This window comes from Amblyomma americanum, chromosome 11 (genome assembly GCF_052857255.1).
Source record: "Amblyomma americanum isolate KBUSLIRL-KWMA chromosome 11, ASM5285725v1, whole genome shotgun sequence".
In the NCBI taxonomy this organism is placed as follows: Eukaryota; Metazoa; Arthropoda; class Arachnida; order Ixodida; family Ixodidae; genus Amblyomma; species Amblyomma americanum.
This window is the reverse complement of record NC_135507.1, coordinates 8,376,042-8,388,259: the sequence shown is the minus strand read 5'-3', so window position 1 is coordinate 8,388,259 and position 12,218 is coordinate 8,376,042. Positions and strand designations below refer to the sequence as shown.

The 12,218-nt window shown below is 50.9% G+C and overlaps 1 protein-coding gene across 7 annotated transcripts in view; it reads right to left on the bottom strand.

Moving 5' to 3' along the window:
• The window catches only part of LOC144110714 (putative peptidoglycan muropeptide transporter SLC46), a 54,001-nt gene that overhangs the window by 29,336 nt on the left and 12,447 nt on the right, over positions 1–12,218 (bottom strand). The window contains exon 1 of one of the 7 annotated variants that reach the window (XM_077643776.1): positions 9,038–9,274. The exons of 5 other annotated variants lie outside the window; for them this stretch is intronic. In XM_077643776.1, coding sequence (XP_077499902.1) covers positions 9,038–9,091 — 54 coding nt within the window. In that variant the 5' untranslated portion in view covers positions 9,092–9,274. Of the gene's footprint in view, positions 1–8,923; positions 9,275–12,218 lie in introns of those variants that run through there. One more of the 7 variants, XM_077643781.1, reaches the window with a different exon arrangement.

The following is a 12,218-nucleotide window of genomic DNA, read 5'->3' as shown; positions in this document are numbered from 1 at the left end:
CACACACACACACACACACACACATACTCACACACACACACACACACACACACACACACACACACACACACACACACACACACACACACACACACACACACACACACATACTCACACATGTGCACACGCGCGCGCGAACTCTTGAAAGCAGCTTTCGATAGAGAAAAACAAGTTCTGCGCCCCAAGGGAAATTTTGAAAAAAGGACTGCTCTAACTGCCGTGCAGTGTGTGTCAGGCGCAAAATAAAATTTAGCTTTTCCAGCTGGTGGGTTATGCACAAGCAGAACGAAAACCGCGGTTGGCGGTAGCAAGTGTGCTCCGACAATCTGATCAGAATGTTACCCCGTGAGACGACAGCCAACTGCAGACTGACCTTATTCATGTAATAACGAAATAATTACTCCTTGGCATCCACCCAAGCGCAGGTATACGGGTAAAAAAAAAAAGCTATACAGCTCTCTGTACCAATTTCGAGATAATGATCAATTATTTCTCGCCCTACCATAAGCTTGACGTCCCGGCTAGCTCAGTTGGTAGAGCGACTGCTCCGGTGAAGCTTTGGTGCCGGGCTTGAACCCCGGACTAGGACGAATTTTTCTTTAACAACGAAGTTTCTGTGAAAGCTGCATAGCTTTCCTTTGTAGCCGCATTGCTGCGCTTGGGTGGATGCCAATGAGTAATTACTCCCTTTTTACAAATATTCTCCACAATGGAGGATTCCTCTGAACATCGAACCGATCTTATCCCTATGGGGAACCTGCGCTGCCAAGGTGGCACTGAAATTGTTCCATTCGGTGACTCAAAACTGCTTTTGTCAGCCGCTTGGGCCGCTGCAAATGCAAGAACACATTCTGCGCGATTAGATACCCGCGTTTGGCTGACAGCATTCATTGCCTAGCTTCTCTCGGCGTAGCCCAGATAGCTGACGCACGGCACGTGCGCCTTCGAGAGAGCGCGGAGGCTCACGCCAATAAGCGCCTGAAGGTGGCGCGGAAAAGTACTAAGAGTACTACCCAAAACTGCTTGCTCTTCTCGCTAGGCAGTGTGTTATGGCGCTGCAATCGGCACCACAAATTTCAGCGCAAGTTCCCCATACGGAAAGCTTGGCAAATCTATAATCCCAGCTGTTTTCTCGGATTTCAGGTCGAGGGCGGAATGCGTTTGCGCAACGTCAGCGGCCGTTAAGTAAGTGTGGTCAGCCAGCAATCGACGAGCGGCATCACGGCCTAGCAGCGTTCACCTTGTTATCGCCCTGTCCGTGCAGATAAAGAAAGGGCCACAGGAAGAACCAAGAAGACTAGCCAAGAGCTAGGAGGCGCCAACGCAAAAACAACCAGAGAAAGAGAGTGAGGGGGTAACACTCGCGTACGCATGTAACGGAACAGAGCTGTGCGCCCTCGTATGCGCGCACTGTTATCCAAGACAAGGTCGCGAGCTTTTCTCTCGGCTCAAGACAGGCTTCCTTTTATATGTGCAAGGGAAGGAGATACAATTAGCCCCTTAGACACGTGAAGATAGTTGATTGTCTGCGAGAGAAAAGTGGCATCTGTAATCGCGCAAGCTCTCCAAACTACTCGAAAGCGAACGGGTGACTCGCACTTAGAGAAACTCTTATACGAAAGTGCTCAAGACCCACACTACAGCCAGTGGATCATTTCAGTACAAGCCTCTAACGAAAAAAGCGCTACAGGTTCCATTTAACACCTTACAACAACACTGTTGCTATAATAAAACGAAACGTGAAATTAGCCGCAGGTCCTCACGGTTGTTAAATTCATGACGCAACGAAAAATACGGTGGACTCAGGGCAAGGCATTGAGACATTGGACACGAACTGACTAATGGACAGTTGACAGCGCCGTGTCAAGCTGCCAATTACTACAATGCATTTATTGCCATTTTGCCGTCTCTCTACACTAATTCTATAGCGTCGTCTTCTGCGTGCCCCGACTTTTGCGCTGTCTGAGCACAGCGTATTAACAACTCGCCCTCGTATTAACAACCCATTCGCTAAAGCAATTGGTCCGTCAAGCCGCCGCGGTGGCTCGGCGGTTATGAAGCTCGGCTGCTGACCCGAAAAACATGGGTTCGATCATGGTTGCGGCACTTTCATTTCGATGGAAGCGAAATGCTAGAAGTATGCTTACTGTGCACAGTCAGTGTAAATTAAAGATCCTCAGGTGGTAGAAATTTCTGGAGCCCTTCACTACGGCGCCCCTCATAGCACAAGTGGCTTTAGGGCGTTAAACCCGCATAAACCAACCAACCAGGATCAATTCGTATATTCCGTTCAGTCTACGTCGTATTGCCGCCAGGTGTCCCCGGGCGGCGCCTTGAGGACAATGAATTGAGACATGCGTGCTCTTGCAGCTGGGACGTTTTGTGAGGGGGAACAACAACAACACTGCTTGACTGCTTGCGGCCTGTGCCTAGCCCTTTTGGTTCTGCAACCTATTTGTGACATATTGTGGTGGAGTGCGCTGGGTAAATCGCCTTGGAATATGTCGCACACCCCTCCTAACACCGAGGACCCCAGACCTCTCTCTGTCGACACGCCAGTGCACCGGGTCAGCAGCCGAAATCTTGGACTGCCCCCTGAGCATGGGCTATTGGAGACAACCTCGCCGCCTGGCCGACTGCCTCCTGTGCTCAGGCCATTCGACTCACCCTCGGCGCCTGCCCCTCAACCAGTCATGCAGGGCGCCGCGTACTACGCCCTCCAGAACCCACGGCTACCAAAGTCCTTTCACGGGACTCAACTGGAGAACGTGGAAGATTGGCTCCTCCAGTTTGAACGTGTCACCGCATTTAACCAATGGGATGACGCCGCCAAGCTGAGGAGCGTTTTCTTCAGCTCGAAGGACGGTGCTCGTACGTGGTACGAAAACCGTGTGGGCACTCTATCATCATGACCTGAGTTCCGACGTCAACTGCTCGCCGCGTATGTCAGCGCTGATCGTCGGGAGCGAGCTGAACGAGCCCTGCAGTCCCGTATGCAAATGCCCAACGAAACGGTTACCATGTACGTCGAAGACATGACGCGGCTCTTCCGACGGGCTGACCCAGTCATGCCGCAAGCCAAAAAGCTGCGCCACCTAATGCGCGGTGTTAAAGAACAGCTTTTCGCCGGCCTCGTGCGCAGACCCCAAGCGCTGTTGCCGAGTTTCTAGCGGAGGCAGTCACGATGGAGCAGGTCCTCCGGCAGCGTTCCACCGCGTACGACTGGTCAGTTCTTGCTGCTTATGTTACGAAGTCGCTCCCGGCTTTCAACAGCAATACCGACTTTCTCCGCGACATGATCCGCGCTGTTGTCCGTGAGGAGCTAGAGAAGATTTGTGGTACGTCGCAGCCAGCTCCCTTATGAGGCGTTATCCGCGATGAGGTGCAGCAAGCTATCAGGCCTCCGTTACTACGCGCCGAACCACAGCCAATCCAGAGGACTACTGCCACCCGACATACGCTGTAGTTTTGCAACGCCCTGCCCCAAATCCACCGGCAATTCCACCGCCCAACCAGGCAGACTACTGCCGCCCAGACCTACGCTGACGCTCTGCGACGCCCTGCCCCAAATCCAGCGGCAGTTATTCCTAACCATCACGACGTCCTGCTACCCTCCGTACAGCCAGTTCAGCACCGCATTCAGAATGATCGACAATCCCAGCGCAGAGCGGACGTCTGGCGTGGCCCTGACCGCCGGCGTTTGTGCTTCCACTGTGGGGAGCCCGGTCACCTGTTCCGCCGGTGCCCATATCGAGAGCTTGGCCTGCAGGGTTTTTTCTCCGATGGGCCAAGGCCCTGGTTTGGCCAGCGGCCCCGTGAGATTGAAGAGTACGTAATCCAGCAACCTCTGTGGTCCATGGCGCGCCGTCAGTCCCGATCGCCGTCACCTCGCGATCATCGTTTTCACCGAATGCGCAGAACTCCTCGCGAGCGACGGCGTACCGCTCGCCCAAGCCTCGCCGGGAAAGCTGAGGGACAGCGACTTCCGGGGGCGTTGGTGAACACAGGAGCGGAGTTTTCGATTATCAGTGGCAAATTGGCAGCGCTTCTAAACAAAGTTACTACTCCTTGCTCTGGCGTGCAGATCCGGACGGCGGGGGGGGGGGGGGGGGGGGGGGGGGGGGGGGGGGGGGGGGGGGGGGGGGCATATCATTACTCCGCTTGGAAAATGCACGGCTAGGGTCCAGATCAGCGACTCGACGTTCATAGTTAGCTTCCTGGTGCTTCGTGACTGTTCTTGTGACCTGATTTTGGGCGTAGGTTTTCTCCGTGAGAATGGTGCTGTTATCGACCTACGGCACAGAACCGTTACGTTTTCTACAGCGAAAGCCGACGACACCTCCGACGTTCGTCAACGCAGCTCCGCCCTTAGTATTTCCACTAAAAGTGTCTTGATCCCGCCGCGCTCCAGTGTTTTTGCAAGAGTCAAATGCGATGATGGGCTACGTGATGGACCTGCAGTCGCCGAGGGCAACCTTTCCTTGCTGCTGACACATGGCATTTGCTCGGGCCCGAAGCGTTGTCCACCTCCGTAACGGTAGGTCGGAACTCCTGATTACTAACTTTTGCGAACGAACCTCGTCACCTTTTCCGAGCTACTGCCGTCGCGTGGGCCGACCAATTGGCCGATGTTACTGAGTGCTTTGCGTCCGAGGCCATGGAACGTCCGGACACGTCCCTGGATCGTATCGATATTAGCTCCGGGCTCTCAGCGACTCAACAGTGCGACCTCCGCGCCCTACTGCTCCATTACAAAACCTCTTCGCACCCTCCTCGAAAGTGCGGCAAACGATGATCACGAAGCATCGGATCATCACTTCCGATGACGCTCGCCCCATACGACAGCAGCCGTACCACATTTCCCCGAAGGAACGCGACGCCATCCAAACGCAGGTGAAGTAGATGCTTACAGGCAATATTATTCAGCCCTCTAATAGCCAGTGGTCGTCGCCCGTCGTGCTTGTTAAGAAGGATGGGACACTGTGCTTTTGCGTTGATTACCGTAAGCTGAACGCCATAACGAAAAATGGCGTCTACCCGCTGCCCCGCATCGACGACTCACTCGACAAACTTCGCCGCGCCATGTATTTTCGCCGATCGACCTAAAGAGCGGATATTGGCAGATTGAGGTTGATGAACGTGACCGCGAAAAAACTGCCTTCACCACACCCCGACGGCCTATATGAATTTCAGGTATTGCCCTTCGGCCTTTGCTCTGCGCCGGCGACGTTTCAGCGCATGATGGATACTGTCCTGGCTGGCCTCAAATGGCAAACCTGTTTAGTTTACCTAGATGACGTGGTGGTGTTTTCAGAAACCTTCGACCAACACCTTGAACGCCTGCGGACCGTGTTGGATGCCCTGCGGTTGGCCGACTTGACACTTAAACTTGAGAAATGCCACTTTCGCTACACAAGTATCTCGGCCATGTTGGAGCGCTGATGGCGTACGACCCGATCCCGAGAAAACTGCCGCCGTACCCGAGTTTCCCCGTCCTACCACAAAGAAAACGCTCAAGCGCCGGGGTTTGTACGCCTACTACCGCCGTTTTATCGCCGACTTCTCCAAGATCGCTGAACCCCTCACCCGTTTAACACGTGACGATACACTGTTCGTCTGGACTGCCGAGCAACAAGCTGCGACTGATATTTGACAGTTGCGACTGATTATTTGACGCGCTATGCGGAAACCCAGGCGGTGCCATGCAGTATACATCCTCTGAAATCGCGCGCCTCTTCATACACCACATTGTTTTACGACATGGCGCCCCGTCCTCTGTCATCACCGATAGGGGCACCGCGTTTACAGCTCAGCTCATGCACGAGGTGTTCCAGCTGAGTCACACGAACCACCGCAAGACTACTGCATACCACCCGCAGTCAAACGGGCTCACGGAGCGCCTCAACAAAACGTTAGCGGACATGCTCGCAATGTACGTCGACGTACAGCACAAGACTTGGGACGAGATCCTCCCATATGTGACGTTTGCCTATAACACGGCGATTCAGGAAACGACCCGCTTTACGCCGTTTCGCTTCGTCTACGGACGTGACGTACAAACGATGCTAGACGCCATGTTTCCGTGCCCCCCCCCTGACGACCAGGCGCTCACGCCAGACGCCGAGGAATTTACCCGGCACGCTGAGGAAGCCCGCCAACTGGCCCCGTTTTGCACGTCCGCCGGCAGCAGGCAACGGATGTACAACGCTACAACCAACGACGTCGCCACGCCGAGTACCACCCCGACGACAAAGTGTGGGTATGGACTCCGGTACGTCGCCCCGGCCTGTCGGAGAAGCTCCTGAGCCGCCTACTTTGGCCTCTACACAGTGCTGCGACGCATCACGGATGTGACGTATGAAGTCCTCCCCGATGACACTCTGCCGAGTTCTCGCCGTCGACCGCAGCCTGAGGTCGTGCACGTACTGCGTATGAAGGCTTACTTTACGCAGTAACGGGCGCCTCTTTCGCGTTTTCTTTTGTTTTATTTTTGCCTGCAGCCGTTCGGCGGCCCGTGATCGCTTGTTCGCTTGTTTTACATACTCCCGTTCGCTCCCAAGCGCGCCCACGTTTTTGTTTCCTTTTTTTTTAAGGGGGGGGGGGGGGGGGGATAATGCCGCCAGGTGTCCCCGGGCGGTGCCTCATGAGGACAAAGAAGTGAGACACGCGTGATCTTGCAGCTGGGACACTGCTTGACTGCTTGCGGCCTGTGCCTAGCCCTTTTTTTGGTTCTGCAACCTATTGTGACAATATTGTTATACAGAGGAAACACGAAGCCTTCTCAAGGCAAATTAAGTAATGTGAACCTATTGGAGACCTTGCACAATGTCGTCCTTGAGGAAACACGCTGCAAATCTATTCAGTGTGTTCATTTATGTACTTATTTAAGTAATTGTATTTTTCTCTCGGCGCTATAGCCATCATCACCACTTCTCTCAAAGCGATTCTACAAGCGCCCATCATAAGCCTGCCATTTTTGGACAATACGAAATGCCACAGGTCGGTGCATAGCCTGCTGCCATCATGTCGAGTGAAGTCTTAGATACTATAGAGCATATGCAGTCGACGGGACCACGCCCCCATCGTGGGGTCAGCGAGCCATAGAGGAAAAAAACTCGTCGTAGTGGTCTTTTAATACCAAGCTAACTAGTAGTCACTTTATATACATAACTGCTTCAGTCGCAGCGTACACGAAGCTGTGCGAAACTTCTGTTGTGTCCGCTCCGGTTACTGCAGGGATACAATGCGCCGCGAATGGTTGGAGCTTATACTTTGAACTCTTCGAGGAAGGCACGGAGAACCATTTTAAGCCAGGCAGACAAAATGAATGCTGAAAAAATCTGTTTTTAAGATAGACGCCTCCGCGTTTCCCGTAAGCGCCGGAGTGGCTTGTATGCCGGAGCTCGTACGCCGGAGTGGCATGTATCAGCTAATACACAACCAACTAAAAGTGTCCGCTACAAAATACATAACGACCACAAAAACTAGATCGACCCGCCACAACCCTCACTCACAAATCAAACGAGCTTCCATTCCGTACTGACATATTCAAATACTCATTTTTTCCTCGAGCAACACGAGAATGGAACAATCTAAACATAGATATTACTAACAGCTCATCATTAGATGCGTTTAGTGCCCTGGTTAGAGGTCACCTGTTTGTTTCCCAGTAGTTATTCTCATTTTCCACACTATCCTATTCTGCCCTGTTTGTTTTTACCGTTTTTTTTTTTGTGCCTAGACTGAAATTACAGCGCTAACTACAGCCGATTTTCCTTTTTTTGCTTGTCACAATGTTTGCAGCCTATTATTTGTACCTCAACTTGAATTCTAACCGATTTTGTAACATTTTGTACCATATGTTATTGTTCAAGTTGTTTAACTTACCAATATGTGCACTACACCTGGTTGTATTCTTTCTACCTCAACTTGAATTCTAACCGATTTTGTAACATTTTGTACCTTATGTTATTGGTCAAGTTGTTTTACTTACCAATATGTGCACTACATCTGGTTGTATTATTCACCGCCCTTCCTATTACAGTCCCTGATGGGACTTACAGTATCAATAAAAAAATAGAAATTTATGTGTATTCGTTAACTTGTTTTACACGCATCAGCCCGAAAATAAACCGATTTGTTTGCACAGTGACATCTTACAAAATTGAGTCAAAGGAAGCAACATTGCCTATAAAAACAGTGTAGAGTAATGACGTGGGATGCGTCTGGCTCCGACAGAAACTGCACAATTAATCATCAGGGAAAGTTGGATTTTTCGTGCGCTATTCAGGAATCTTCCGGGAATTTTTAAAGGTTTTCTCCGAAAGTATCATAATCATGACTGAAATTAATACAATGTTATTCATCTAATGCAAAGGACTAAGCACAGTCACGAGTATACGATGAGGGCGCCAAAATTGAAAGTATCGCCATACATTTGCAATGATATTAACTTGAGCATAATAGAGACATCTTGAGATTGAATAGAATACAGATAATAACGAAAGGAACGCAACGGCAGTGGAGACAACGGAAACACATTATGCATCAGAACTACGCAGGGGGAAATAAAGAAAAAATAATTCCAGTCTCATATTGTATTTGGGGCGGGGGGGGGGGGGGGAGAGAGAACTGATAACTGCGAAGTTTGATACATGGAAAGTTCGAAAACTAAGATGGGGCCGCAAAGACGGTACGACAGTGGAGACAGCGGAAACACATTATGCATCCATCCGAACTAAGTAGGGGGAAATAAAGGAAAAATAATTCCAGTCGCATATTGCATTCGGGGGAAAAATGAACTGAGGAATGCAAAGTTTGATACGCGGAATGTTCGAAAACTAAGGCTGGCCACACAGACGGGTCCAAAAATGGGTCCAAGATGCAACAGTGCTATGGAAGTGAGAAGATAAAGGCTTGTTACCTTCAGATAGCCAGCCAGTCGACGACCTAAAGGGACGGGACGAGCTCAAGTAGAGCACACAGGGCACTCTCCGCGAAGCACTCTCGAACTGAGCTCTCAAGAGAGCCAACTCACCACGGCGTCTTTGTTCAGAGCTGGAGCGTCCCACTGTGGATCGGCACTCAGCATAATCCGTTGGCGCTGCGAGGCCGAGCCCGGAAATTGTCCCCGGGAGAGGAGGAAAGGGCCGCGGCGAAATCGGCCCGGCGAGTTTTACAACCCGCAGACGAAAAACCCTTCGCCGCTGCTGGAGTGCAGTCAGCTAACAGCTGCCGAACGCAATAAAGGAATATAGACGCGACAAATAGCAACGCGCTCGAGAACTAATCGCCGGCGGCGCTTGGGGTGATGTTGACGTGGGAGAGAGAAGCTGAAGAGAAAAAGGGCAAAGATAACGGAATATGACGGCGATATCGACAGGGGGCTGCTTTCAAGCCCGGTACGTGCACCCCCCCCCCCCCCTCTTCGCGGAGGAAAAAGCTATGTTGCCGATAACTTCTAGTAGACCGCGGGAATTGCGAGGCCCGTGGTTTTGTCGGCGATAGTGAGAGTCATGTGACTGAGTGGCCTTCTCGTGTGCGGACGTTACCGCCTCTTGTAACGTCACTGAGAGAGAGTGTGGTGTGGAGAAAGCAGCAAGGTGGGGATGGGGAGGGGATAGGCAAGGATGCGGAATGACCGATGATGATCACCCGAAATACAAGGCGTCCATGATTTGGCCTATAATTCGCAATATTGACAATTGGTTGTGCATTGAATTCGAGGTAGTTTTATTTTTTTTTTCAGGAAAATGTACAATTTTAAAATGCGTACAAAAATGGCAGGATTTTGACTCATGATGGTAAAATATTGGCGCTGTCGGCCTTGACTTCCGACGTGCAGTGACTGCTTTTCTTAAGTAAGAACTTCCTCGCCTAACCTTTGTTAACCAACACGTTTATTTCTTTACGTTCACTGTGAGCTTCTATTGTCCCGGTAAGCCCACAACAAGTCGACAAGACACTGTCCATCTCTAACAAAGAACGTCTGCTGGATGGCTGCCACAAACGCGAGCAACCCTAAAGACTATAGTCGAACCCTTCAGCATCAAATGGGCCCTCACTTTATCGTCGCCTCAGCCTTGCCTCTAGTAAAGGAGGAGAAAATTATCCTATGAAGAACAGGCATAGCCTCCCGAGGCGCAATTACTTACCTCCCTCGTATTACACCCATACCCATTCTGCAAGAGTGTGCTCAACTTAACACATTAAGTGAAATCATCGACCAGCGTGAGGCAAACAGAGCACGCAAGATGTCGCTTCAGCTTCATCGTTTACAGACTCTTCCTCCGTGGTCATACTGTCAACTCACAGACAATCGCTCCTTTGCTTTGCCGCCGATATCAGCCGCGCATCTACCTCCACGGTGCATATTATACACCGATGCATCACACACAGCACTGCAGAGAGTTACCGCAGTTTACAGTCCCTCCTATCCTAATCTCATCTCAACTTGCAGCCCCCCCCCCCCCCCCCCCCTTCTGCGTTGGAGCTCCAAGCGATACACAATGCGACTTCTTCCGTTCCACTCGTACCCACCTTCGATATTGTTCACATTTACACTGACTCCCTTGCCGCCTTTAAGCAGCGTAAAGCAGTCAAGCGCACATTCCAAATTACACAATCCATTCACCAATTCTACAAAAAATACCCGTCCTGTGCGTATACACTGTATTCGCGGCCATGCTCACGATCCGCATAATATTCATGTGGATGCAATGACACACCTTGACACATCACACACCCCGCCACTTTCCCCTCTTCCCCCAGATCTGTTCCTGTCCCATGTTTCCGAGGAAACAAGCTTTGCGTCAGCGAACACGCGCTCCAATTCCTCCGTGTTCGTACCCTCTCCCCAGTGGTCTCACTCGGGAGGAGGAGGAGGAGGTATCCGTATTCGGACAGGAGCGGCTCCGACTCCCTCTGTGAGTCATCGGTGGCGTGACAAACGTTTAGAAGTGACTGACAAGTGTCCCCATTGTGGTGACGCGAAACACCTGCTGTGGGCTTGCCCGGCTACAGCCCCCGTGAGAAGACGCTTCCTAATGAACGTAGGCCTGCGATGGGACGTTGAAAACGACTATAGCAAGTGGACTCTTGGTAATCGCTTTATCGACAACTTTTGCCACTTTTTAAGCGAGGCTTGTTTACACTCCTTCTACTAACTTTCTCTCCCTTTCTCATTATGCCTAATGGCAAACATATCGAATAAAAATAAAAAGAATAGGCGTCTATGCAGCGCATGCGCGAGAAGGTGCGCCTCCGCATCGAAACACAGTCCTGCTCGACCCCGCCAGACACCAGAGAGGCAAAGTGCTGAGACGGAGCGCAGTGAATACAGTCAGGCTTAGCAAATGAAACCCGGACTTCCAGGGTTGCTAGCAGAAAAAATGCTCACTAGAAAGAGGCTGCATGGATGAAAGAAGGAATTCCGGTTCTCTATCCTGTGACGGAGGAAGGCAAAAAAAAAAAGGATGTAAAGAAGAAAGAGGAAAAATAGAATAAGGTGAGCATCTGCGATATGCAACTGGTGTTGATGAATAGAGCGCAACAGAATTAAAGCTTAGAGAAAAGAAAAATTGAAGAAATTGCGAGGCCATGTTCGCAGAACTTTATGCATATCAGAACACGGAGGATTATCCTGATGGAAATTAAGAGGAGAAAATGGACGTAGTTGACACATAAAATAGAATTTAGAAATAGTCAATGGTCTTTTAAGGTAATAGACCGGATTCCAACCGAGTGCGGCAAAGTGTCAGGTGGGGAATCAAGATTACAAAACTTTTCTGGGATATATGTCACATGGCAACCGCAGCTGAAGCTGCCAGGGCAAGGAGATCAATGGGAGAGCACACGGCTTGGTATATGGGGCTTTAACGCATCAAAGCCACTCAGATTATGAAGGACGCCGTAGTGAAGGGTTCCGGAAATGTCGATCACCTGGGGTTCTTTAACGTGCCCTGACAGCGCACACTACACAGACCTCTAAAATTTCACCTCCGTCGAAATTCTACCGCCGCGGCCGGGTTCGAACCAGCGTCTTTTGGGTCAGCAGCCAAGCGCCATAACCACTGAGCCACCGCTGCGGTCGATCCCATGGTCCAGCAATTGATCTAATCTGGCTGACGATGATGCTCAGGATGATAGGGAACAGGACCACACGCTACCGTATTCGCATCTCAAATATAGGAACAGCATGTGGTGCAATACACACGTCT